The sequence below is a fragment of the Pseudorca crassidens genome, chromosome 4 (assembly GCF_039906515.1).
Source record: "Pseudorca crassidens isolate mPseCra1 chromosome 4, mPseCra1.hap1, whole genome shotgun sequence".
NCBI lineage: Eukaryota > Metazoa > Chordata > Mammalia > Artiodactyla > Delphinidae > Pseudorca > Pseudorca crassidens.
In genome coordinates, this window is record NC_090299.1 from 138,099,457 (window position 1) to 138,111,735 (window position 12,279).

Here is a 12,279-nt window from a genome sequence, read left to right on the forward strand (position 1 = left end):
ATCCGGGTTTCTGTTGTTGGCAACTGGCCCTGGGGCAAGGATTGTATCCCGGGTCAGGATTCCTTTGGGCCATCTCTCCTTTCGCGTCCCCATTTCTAGGATAAGCCTATTTCTCCCGCAGGTGGGGAAGTTGGGTTGGAGCCGCATTGGGATTCGGGGGCCTTTCCTATGCAACCCTCCCGATTCGCTCCCCCCATTTCCCATCTCTCTTTTCTCCCCCTTCCCTAACACCTTATCCTTCCCTTTTGCTCCCAGAAAGTCTACGACCCCTTTCCTCTCCGGCTCAGTGGCCCGGCGTCTTCTATTGCCACAAAACCGGGTGGTGGAGCAGGAGGCGTGAGTGTGGCTACACCCAGAACGGAGGCTCGTCCGGGGGTCGCGGGGAAGATTCTCACTCAGGATCCCTACTGTTGCCCCAAAGCGACCCTTTCCCTCGCGTCCCTCCAGAAGCTGCCTGCTGCTGCCGGTGGCAGAGGGGGACCCGCTGCTCATCAACCCCCGTCACTCCTCCAGGCTGCTCCCAATGGGCGTGCTCCCCGGGCACCCATACTTCTCCCTCCGCCCGGCCATCCTCCCCACCTACCCCGCTGCAGTGCTCGCGGGTCGGCGGCGCTCCGGACTGGCCTGAGGAGGGGCGAGGATGGAGGGAGCAGAAGGAGCGGAGAGCGCTGGAAGGAGGGGGCGGCGCGCGTACTTCGTCCCACCGCCATCCGGGAGAGCCCGAGCCCGTGCGCGCGCGCACCTCGCCGAGGCTCCGGCGGCGGGAGGCGGGCGGAGCTGCGGGCGGCGCGGGCGGAGCGATCGGCGGGCGGAGCGAGGGGTGGGAGGGAGCTCGCGAGCCGGCAGGCGGGCGAGGAGCGTCTCCTCCAGCATCTGCCGCGGCCGCGTTTGCCCGGAGACTGACCGACGGACGGATTGTCTGGCGGACGGGTTTGGGAGCTCGCCTTGTGCTCGGGGCCAGCTCCAGCGAAGCTCGGGGCTTGCAGCACGCGCTTCCCCGCCCGCTCGCGGCCACCCCGGCTCCGGCGGCCTCGGCGCGCGAGGGGCTGGACGTGCGGGAGCCGCTCTCCGCAGGTCGGTCCTTGCGCTGCTCAGCCCCGACCGCTGCGCTGCGGCCCCCGAGCGGCGTCCCTGAGCCCCAGCTCCCCGCCGTGCTGCTCCGAGCAACGGTGCTCAGGGGCTCCAAACTCGGGCTGCCGGGGCAAGTGTCTTCATGAACCCAGAGGATGTCCGGGAAGCATTACAAGGGTCCTGAAGTCAGTTGTTGCATCAAATATTTCATATTTGGCTTCAATGTCATATTTTGGGTAAGTTGGAGCGCTTCTGGGATTTCGACTATCGTGGCCGATCGGTTCGCGACGATTTCCCCCACGTTGCTCTCTGCGTTTACTTTTCGCAGCCCCTCGGGCGCTTGCGGTAGCACGGAGAGGCATTTGCCTTCCGCCTTTTCAGCCTGCGCGTTGGAGAGATAAACATTTAATCCTTTCTAGGAACGCGAAGAGGTAAAAAGAAAAACCGAGCCGGAAAGGGGGCACCCAGGCCTTGGGGTGGCTTTTTAAGGGAGGAATAGCGTGGATGCAGATGAAAGAAAGGGCTCGGCAGTTTGAGAGATGAGCAACCACTCGAATGAGATTTGCTCCGGGTGGGATATGGATGTTGGGCTGAGCGTGGTGTCATAACAGGGAAGGCTAATCGGGCAGACCCGACCCTGAGGTCCACCTTCTAACAAGGATCTGATTGGACGAGGGCTTGGCTCCGTGTTGCCGCGGCTGGTCTGTGCCATGTTCAGCGTGTATCTTCTTGCACCATCTCGGGCTTTGTGTAGGATGCAGATGCGGTGGTATACGGTTCTGTAATGTGCACGTAAATAACGCTTCCTGCACGCTCTTCCCCTTCATCTGGAAAGCGCTCCTTTTGCGTAATGGACTGACCAGTGGGCGTGTGGGCTGGAGGGCTTTATTTCTCTCTCTGTATTATTGTCAGGATAAGAAGAAGTCACCATCAACATATGTTTCAGTGTGTCTGTGCCTCACGTCCTCCTTTCTGAAGAGTGACATAGAGCGGGCCGTTTTGGGGAAACCTTGGAGAAATGCAGAGGAGAAGGTGTACGAGGCATGTTTTATGGGGCTACTGGGAGAGCAAACGCTTGAAGGAAAGATTCAGACCATGCTCTACTGGCGCTACAATGTGCTGGGCACCTATTGTAATTAGGCTGGGATGCCTACTCTTTTGTTTTGTTTGAATTCTTTTCCTTGATCTCACAAACATGTTCAGCGACCAGACAAAGAGTTCACTAGGACAAGAGGAAAACGTTGGTTCAAAGACCGTGTTATTTTTCCTTTCCTTTCCATCTCATCCCATCCTTTTCCTTACTGGGCACTCCTTCTGTCCCCCCACTCTTCCCCCCATGGAAAGTAAAGATGGTGGCTGTCTGGGGTGGGGGTGGTTCTCCAAGTTGCTGTTCAGTGTAGGTTCAGTGTGAGATAAACAAAAATCCAGTCGTGGGATCAATAATAATCCACAACAGTCTTAACACAGGGTGCATTTATTTTGATTCTCCTTTAATTTTGGCCATACGCTGTAAACATATACATCGATGAGAATAGTTGTCAATACAGCTCTTTATATTCTTGTTTTTTCTGCCACACATGTACTAGGCTATTTTATTTTTATTTTCTGTTTTCTGTAGGAGTACCTTGCACAGCTCATGAATGTTTTGCAAAAGGAAATGGGAGGGATTGGAGACCACTTTCTGTGTCAGCATGTCATCTGGCCTCAGGACTGATGATGAAGGGGGAAACATGAATAAATATCAGATCTAGTCTTTCACAGGCCATTTTTGCCAGGGATTGGACATGATTCCTGTTAGCAGTCACCCCCCTCCCTGCAGTCAAACACTGCTACAAATATAGGAAGAAGAAATTATTTTCTTTCCTTGCTTCCTTTTTTTCAACCCTTGTTGGAAATGTTTAAAAGTCACATTTCTGGGTGAGGCATTTTGATTTTATCTGAACTTGAAACTTTCAGAACTTTGAGAGTCAAGGACTACGGAATTGGGACTGGATCTTGTTGGCGTAGTGAGTCCAGGCCTCTTGATTCTACTTGAACACTTCCAAAAGTTGCACATTTCAGCAGCTAGGCAACAAAAAGTACCTAGGGGCTTTCTCTGCAGTTTCATAGCAGGAGGTGGAAAAGAAATAAAGGGATTTGGGCCTATTTCCCTGGCAGTTTGGTGTCATTTTGTAGTGTACAGAGGCACATTGAGTATTTTCTGTGGATTAGGTTGTAGCAAAACCTCTGGAACTGTGGAGAGCTTCAAAGAATTGCAGAGTGCTTGCATAGAGAGTTGCAGAAGAGAGTCACGTCTTATCTCATTTCGAAGGTCTTCATCTCTTGGGGGAAGTTTTATGGGAAGCCTGAAAAGAGCTGTAGGCTGTGGAACTAAACCAGCTGCCCCAGGCAGGATTGTTATGTAGATGCCTTTGTTACAAGGGCCCTTCTCTTACTCAGCTTTCTACACACCTTGTCCCTCCTTTCTGTGCCTAAAGCCTTCCACTCATATACACCCTCATACCTTTCCTATCCTGCTGTCTGCTTCAAAATTACCCCATGTTGGAATCTCTGAGTTTTTAGTACCCTGGTCTCTAGAGTGATGATCAGCAGGAAGGTAGTCATGATACTTGATCCCAGTAACTCAGACTAAGATGTTATTGACTGGAGAACTGGGGTCAGGAATGGGCAGCCTGCTTCTGTAAATTTGTTATTGCTATTACAAATTCTGTAAATTTGTTTTTGCTACGTAACAAACAACCCCAAAGCTTAGTGGTTTAAAATAAAACTTTAGGGCTTCCCTGGTGGCGCAGTGGTTGAGAGTCTGCCTGCCAATGCAGGGGACACGGGTTCGAGCCCTGGTCTGGGAGGATCCCACATGCCGCGGAGCAACTGGGCCCGTGAGCCACAACTACTGAGCCTGCGCGTCTGGAGCTTGTGCTCTGCAACAAGAGAGGCCGCGACAGTGAGAGGCCCGTGCACCGCGATGAAGAGTGGCCCCTGCTCGCCACAACTAGAGAAAGCCCTCGCACAGAAACGAAGACCCAACACAGCCAAAAATAAATAAATAATAAAATAAAATAAAATAAAACTTTATTCTATCTGACAGTTCTGTGATTTGACCAGGCTCATGTGGGTGATTTGCACTTGGAATGGCCCATGCAGTTGCAGTGAGATGTGGCTGGGCTGGAGTTAACTGAAGGCTCACTGGAGTGGGATGCCCAAGGGGATACCAGCCAGATTTGTTGGCTAGAGCACCTAAACGTGGCCTCTTCCTGTCTCTGAGACTGGCGGAAGAAACTTCCAGCCAGTGAAGGCTACTCCCGGAACTGGCCCAGTGTCAGTTTCATCTATTCCATTGGTTTAAGCAGGAGTGGAGCCTGCTCAGTTTCAAAGTGCTGATGAAGGAAATTCCCTCTTTTGTCAGACAGGTGTCAGGGTCGTGTGGGTTGTGGCCATCTTTGGAAAATAGAGTCTTCTGCACTGAGCCTTAATTTCATTTATAAAGGAAAGCTAACATTATCCAATAGAGTTGCAGATTCAAGGATGTAATCAGATAAGATATTACCCAGCACAGTGTCTCAGTATTTAACAAATGGTGAATATGGTCTGTGTCATTGTCTCCAGATTTTGTACGAGTTCCATCCTGGCTATAAAACTTCTAGAATACCTTAGCCTGCTCCTTTGGCATCATTACTACCAGGTAATGATGCTCCTCTTAACATCAGCCAAGGAGATGAGGCGAATGGATTCCACAGATTGGATCATCACGTATTTGAAGAAAGCACTATGGATCAGTGGAAGCCTTGAATGACTTGGGAGAACCAAGTCATTTTTCTCTTCTCTTTGCTGTACAAAGATTAGAAAGCCTTGGATCCTTGAGGCCAAATTTCTCTTTGATGTGCTTGCAAATATTACATTGTATCTTTAAGTGGAGGTTTATCCAGGTTTGATGGCAGAATGTTGCATCTCATCTGTTTCCACAGGGCTTAAATTCAGAGAGGAGAGAGATTTAGGGAAACTTGCTGGGGGCATAAGTATGAAGTCTTATCTTATGATTCACTATAAATTGTAAGATGTTCTGGAATGATGATACATCAGCAGTTTATAAGTCATAATTTTTGTTTTAATTTGCTAGACATCTGTTAGCTTCGATGGCAACCATATGGGAGTCTAAACTGCCTTTTGAATTACAAGGAGATGGTAGGAAGAAAGCTAAATATGGTTATGAAAGTGTCAAATGGGAAAAGTGTAAGAAGGGTGTATAGACCTAAGTGGGGAAAGTAATTGAATACTGACTTGCTTGCTCTGGCCTCTCACTCCTGGGTCAGTGAGAAAGCACTGAAGCATTCTCACTTGATGATATGCCTGGAAGATTGAAATAAAGCCAAGGGGAAAAGTTGGAAAACCAAATAATGTTTCACCCACCAGAAAATTGCCGAGGTGAGCTCATTTAGATGGATTACTCTGTCTTACTTAATATGTCCAACAGTAATCGTTAGTCCCTGGCAAAAGGTGAAAGTAACCTGTATTTTAACAGAGCTTTATAAGTACGACGTCTTTCTTCTAAGCATCTCAAAGCATCTTCCAGGCATTATGACATCTTTGTGACAGATGTAGAAATTGGAGAACAGAGACGTGGAGTGACGTTTGAAGAACATATCAGGGTTCACTTTTGGAGTGTTAAGTCTCTTTCAATAACTATAGCCCTAGCTTCTCATTTGAATCTTATTTTAGAAGATGCTTGTTATTCTAAACTAAAACATCAAGTAAGTCATTTACATCTGTTCGTAATTGAAAAGTGATAAAGTTTTTGCATATGTCTCAACACCACCCGCAAGCACACAAAAGTTAGGATGAAAATGTTAAAGAGTATGATAGAATAATAAACTATTGTGTAGTCTACTGAAAATTCATAAATGAAAAATGGAGTATTAAAGACTGTTATTAAAGTGTTATTAAAGTATTAAAGTGTTCTTGAGTCACATGCTTCTTTCTATGTGTAACACTGATGCCTGTCTTAAAATTCTAACTACAGGCTGCTGAATCACCATCCTTCTCTAGAATATAAGGTCTCCAACTGCAGGGACTGTCTCTCAGTTATTTTCATAAGCTCAGTGTCTAGCATATTGTCGGAAACAGTAGGTGATTAATAAATTTTGTTGAATGAATGAATTATGAAATCATTGGAGAGTACATAGGCATCATCTCCTCTAACTTACTATTCAGTGAGGCATTTTCTCTCGAACATCCTGCCAGCCCTCTGGATCTGTTTGGGGACCACTTTAATCATTTGAGAGTTTCATCTTTCCTGCAAACTAGGTGTAGTTTTCCCTTGGAACTTCCATCTTCCTAATATACTGTTGTTGATTTTTAATTTTATTTGGAAACTGTCTCATACCTGCAGAGACATTGCAAGTAGTACAATTTGTTTTTATCCTGAATCGTCTGAGAAAAAGTTGCCAGCATGATGGCTATAACACCAGTACTTCAGTGTATATGTTCTAGGATGTTCTAGATAACCACAGTATAGCCATCATAGCCAGGAAATTACCACTGATACATTACCACCATCTAAATCTTAGATCTCATTCAAGTTTCCCGGTTGTTCCAATCATGTCTTCTAGAGCAAAGAAATTCAGTTCAGAAGACACGTTGTAGTTAGTTGGATCTTTTTAGTCTCTTTCAGTCTTTCGCTGTCAGGTTCTTGACACTTTTGAAGATTTAAAACTAGTTATTTTGTAGAATGTCCCTCAGTTTGGGTTGGTCTGCCATTTTTTCATTCTTAGATTCAGGCTGTGCGTCTTTGGCAGGAGAATTACAGAAATGGTGCTGCGTTCCTCTCATTGCATCCATCAAGTGGCACTGATTTCTGTTTGTGTTTGTTCCATTAGTGATGATGGTCACTTGATTAAAGTGTTGTCTGCCAAATTTCTCCACCATAAAGTGACTCTTTTCCCTTTTGTAATTTACACATATTTTGTGGCAAGTTATTGTGAAATTATGTACTAAAAAGCCCATTCCTCATCAGAATTTTGATTGATTTGATCTCGTTTGTTCCAGTATGTTTTAATTAAACTGTTACTCTCGTTACTTACTTTGATGTTCCCATTAGTTCCAGGTTTGGCAGTCAGTGGCAGTCTTTTCATGCCCTTTAAACTCCCATCACTCTTTGAGCCCTTCTTTGCTTTCTGGCAGAACAACATGTTCCAAGCTCATCTTTTGTATCAGCCATTTCTCCAAGGAGCCCTGGTTCCTTTGCATAGAGAATGATATTTAGAAGCCAAGATCTGGTTGCTAAGTGTGCTCATTGCTTTGAGGCTATCACCACCCCTGGGGCCTCTCAGTGGACAGGACTATGGAATATGTGTATGTATATACACGTATGTACACATACACACGTTTACATCTGCATTGCTATATCCAGCTATATATTTTGAAAACCACGAGTTCACACTGGTATCTCAAATCCCTATCTGACACGACAGGGTTTATTTTAGGTTTTTCCTTTTCCATATTTATAACTCCCGTCTTTGACAGTAAGAATCCTAGCTCCGATTGTTCTTAACGATTTACTTATTTGATTAAATCTCCCCTTATGTAGGCAGTCTTCCACTGCTGCCCCTGCCCCTCACATGGTTGCCCTCCTTAACTGCTTTTGCTCCAGCATGCCGTGCCACAACCTCCTTCCCACCGTGGACACCTTTCTCTGATAACCCTGCTCTGGGCTTCCACGTCCCTCCCCAAACCTGTTCCTGGACAAAGGCTTACCTTCCCTTGTCCCCACTTTAGGGCTAAATATTTCAGGAAAGAGAAGGGGAAGGGCCTAGGTTACTCTTATGCATACAATATAAGACTTATCTCCCTGGGCATAGACCTTTGTTATTTAAAAACAGCCATGATGCCATTCCTAAACCCTCTGCTTTCCATCTTTAAAGGCTCTTGGTTTTTCCATGTCTTCTTCATATACTATTTCCAGATGGTTCTTTGCCCTGATTAAGGTACTCTGCCTGTGGTCCCATTTGGACACGCCTCCGTGAATGTAGCGACCAGAATGAAACACGTTTTTCACACACCATTCCTACCATCCAGAGAGCGGTGGGTTGTTATTCCCAAACTCCCCCTTAAGTCTGTAGCCCAGGAGGCAAGAGCCTGGATTCATCTTTGAGTAAGTTACTCTCACACATTATTTTCTCAGTTGCTCATCTAAAATATGGCGAAAATAATTCCAATAGCTTGCAGAGTTATCCAGTATTAAATGGGATCATGCATATGAAGGTGCTTTCTACAAGGTAAATCTCTCAGTACAAATAGTAGTTATTAACCCAGGCTAAACTGCATATGCTTTTCCCGGTAGCCAGAGAACATAGTTGGCTCAAGTTGTGTTTCTAGTGAAATGAAACCTTCATCCCTTTTTCAAGTGAACTTCTGTTAAACCCATCTCCCTAGACTAAGTGCGAGTCAGAAGCCCTAACCCTCCAGTTAATTATTTGAATTTAGATTTAGTACTACATATTTATTCCATTTAAATGTCTTATTCTGACCCGGTGGTTTTCAAACCATGCTACCAGCAGCACTAGGCTTCCTTGAGGTGTACCAGGGCCTGAGTGGGTTTCTGCCCTCTCTTTCTCCTGGAGAAGCTCAACCAGTAGGTTTGATATTTTGAGATATCGTGAACGGTTTTGCTTGCAAAAAGGGGTCTACTGCTTAAACAAACAATTGAAAACCACCATTCTAGCCTTCAGATAATTTTAAATCTTGAAGGTCAAGGCATGTTTAGAAAAAATTATTCCTCATATGGGTTTTTCTCCTATGGGTTTTTCTTCATGCATAGGACGTCCCTCTCCCTGATCAGGGGTGACTTCTGTAGGATTAGTTGATATTTCAGGTGCCTTTCTAGGCACAGCAGCATAACCAGTGAATTGTTAGGAAATTTCAGTCTGATTCTGAGTCTGTAAGTCCGGGATGGGGCCCTGGACTGATTCTGTAGGTCCACCAGGGAATCTGATTCTGTAGGTCTGGGATGGGGCCCTGGACTTAGTGGGGATTTTTTTGGTTTTTTTGTTTTTAATCCCTGCAGGTGATTTTTGCCTTTTGGGAGGTCTGAGGTCTTCTGCCAACATTCAGTGGGTGTTCTGTAGGAGTTGTTCCACGTGTAGTTGTATTTCTGATGTATCTGTGGGGAGGAAGGTGATCTCCGCGTCTTACTCTTCTGCCATCTTCCCCCCTCCCCCGCTGCAGGTGATTTTGATGCCCCACTGAGGTGGAGAAGCTCTAGCTCGTTTTTCTTAGCAAGATGTGGCATCTCTTGCCATTACTCTCTGGAGGGGGAGCTGGGAGTGGGTGGTATAGGGCTACGACCAAATGGTGACTGATTTCACCAGCACATGAAGCTAGTGTTCTTTGCTTATGAGAAAAAAATAATGTGGCCTATTTTATCCCTCATGGAATTGTTTTTATTAATCCAAAAATGCCAGTTTATTTTTAAACCTGAAAGCCCTAAAAACAAAATGAGAAAATCTCTGCTAAAGAGAACCTCTTGTGCTGCAATTAGTAGGCTAAAAATTAGCATCATATTGGGATAGGAGCTAGTTATTTATTCGACAGGAACATTGAAGAAATAGACATTTGTTCCTTTGCCCTTGCTGTCCTGCACACTTCAGCACAGTGGACTGGGTCTAACCACAGCTGCAAGACAGCAAACGATCCTCCCCTCCACAAACCAGCCTCCCTGTCCAAGGTGCCCTTCCTTTCAGGCTGTTTCCAGAGGCTTCCTTCCATGCCCCCAGCCCTGAGTATCTTGATCTGGGGGTGGGAAGAAGGGGAGTTGCTTTCTGCACCTCTGTGGCAGTTCCGTTGACTTCCCTCTGCTGTCATGCCAAGCAGGGACATTTCTTCTCTCGTATCCAACTTTGCAGCACTGTCACGGAGAGCTGACAGTAAAGCAAACACAGGAGACCCAAACCTGATATTTGTCAGTTTTCCTTACAAAGAAAAGTTTCAATGTAGAACATTCAGAGTGTGCACAATAAAGTTTTTCATTTTTTCCCCTGATGTCTTCCTTTTCATCTACCCCTTTTAGAAACAAAAAAATTAGGTATTCAATTATGGCTAGGCACCTACAGTGGAAATCTTTTGAAAGAAATAAAATTTTGAATAAAAATCTAAATGATTTCTCTGAGATGTTTTACTGGGGCATATAGTTATCAGCACTCCTAAACAAACATACCCAGAATGGCGTACACATCCTGTGGTTAGCGCCGTGGTATTATCTGTCTGTACATAAAGGATTGTTAATTATGAAATGTAAGGTATAATTTTTAAGGAATGTAATCACCAACCTCAATAACAAAATATCAATGGTATTTGGAAGTGTTTGGCCAAACATTTTGGCTCTTCTCATTGAAAAGGCATAGTGATGTTCTATACCTCTTCCAGCTACTATTTACTATTTGGATAAGTATTGCAAGACACAGGGCTCTTTTTACTTGTTGAAAAATTTCTTTCTAAATTATAGTTGGCGCTTAGTCCTGAATTTCTAAAAATCTGGAGGGAACAGCTGTTGTTCTAATAAATATTCAGGCCAGCTATTTTAATGCTTTGTACTTAAGTCATCCTAATAAAAGAGGAATACTTGACTTAAGCATTTCTCAAAGTATAATGTTTTGCTTCCAACAAAAATTTCCCCCAACTGTTAATATTTCCCCCAAAGCAGCCTGAAAACTTAATTCTGCCAAGTGAGTAGTTCTAATCACTCCTGAAGCATTTAATGCCCAAACTCAGTTTTCCTGTTTTAAGGTACAGTCCTATCAATATAGCTCAGTCCCTTAACATGTGAAGATTCCGCAGTCACTGACCTTTAAGGAAGATTCTTTATAGGGTCGAGTATTAGAGAGTGATAGAAGGTTTATGCTGGGTTGGGCATTCTGGTGCTCTGGTGGTAGGCAGGCAGAAGTCTGGTGTTAAGAAGTTTGGGTTTTGAGTATGTCTGGATTTTTACCCAGCTCCATTCGCAGGCTTGTGACCTTAGACAGGCTACTTAAGGGCATGTCTCCCATCTGCAAAATGGCATGCTTAGCAGTAGTATTAACGTTGTTATCAGTAATATTAGGACCCAACATCTACCTCAGAGTCATGAGGATTAGAGGAGTTAATATGTATAAACTGCTTGGAATAATCAATAGGTATTAGCAATTATTACTCTATTCTCCTCAACACCCATAATTTCATTTGGTGGTTTTTTTTTCTTGACTTCTTTCAGAACCATTACAGTAATCTTACATTGTAACATGTATTTTTTGTTCTCTGTAATGTTCTGCCTACATAAGTACATTCCCAAAATAACTAAAGGAAAAAAAAAGATCTAACAAATGTTCACAGTGTTCTTTTCATTGTAATGAATAGCATGTAATTCTTATCATGGATACCAGACCATGAATTCATGTCTATTGTTTGTTGTTAATTTGCCCATTTTTCTTTACCCGTTAGCTTCATTCTTCTTCATTTTCTTTGCAAAATGAAACTGTCTCATATCGGTGTTTTGTACTGGGAAGTTGAGTTTCTGATGTTGGACTCTGGTGTTAGGCCTAACACCGGGGAGAAATAGAAACATTTTATTAAAACCTGTTAAATCGGGATATTGTGGAAATGCCTAGATGGCTATAAGTATATATATTTAGCTTTTATGGTGTCATAAGTCCTGTATATTTTGGTCATTGTTTTCCTCTGTATTTCCGACACAGTCTTTAGGCTGTGAAGGTGAACACTGAGTCAGCAACACAGGTAATTCAGGCTTTCCCCTTGGATGTCTTTCCAACCGATGAAGGAGTAGGATTTTGGCCTGAACTACCTGGATCATTGACTAATTGGGCCATCTATATTGGGAATGAGTGACTGCCTGGCTTCTCCTTTGAAGCGTTACTGGGATGCCCTGAGAGCTGTGCTCTTTTGCTTCCAGTACTATCACCTGACGCAGAAGACCTGGGCTGCCCTATTTCCAAAGCATAATTCTCTCTCTAACGGGGCTCAACTCTGGGAGAGAAGGCCAGGACATGCTAATTCAGTAGGTCCAAGGAGCCTTGGCACTCATTCCCATGCTGAAGATGTGCAGAAAGCCCCCAGCCCTTGAGGGGGGAGAGGAGGGATGAAGGGGAGGGTTAGGTAGAATTTTTACTGTAGTATTCATTAGTAAAAAAGATGATTTATGGGCTTCCCTGGTGGCGCAGTGGT

The 12,279-nt window shown here is 44.8% G+C and overlaps 1 protein-coding gene across 3 annotated transcripts in view; it reads left to right on the top strand.

The window, feature by feature from the left end:
• The first annotated feature begins 1,166 nt into the window (after positions 1 to 1,166).
• The window catches only part of TSPAN5 (tetraspanin 5), a 174,970-nt gene continuing 163,857 nt past the window's right edge, over positions 1,167 to 12,279 (top strand). For 2 of the 3 annotated variants that reach the window (XM_067736908.1, XM_067736910.1), the window contains exon 1: positions 1,167 to 1,307. In XM_067736908.1, the coding sequence (XP_067593009.1) occupies positions 1,227 to 1,307 (81 nt within the window). In that variant the 5' untranslated portion in view covers positions 1,167 to 1,226. The remainder of the gene's footprint in view (positions 1,308 to 12,279) is intronic. The other variant, XM_067736909.1, reaches the window with a different exon arrangement.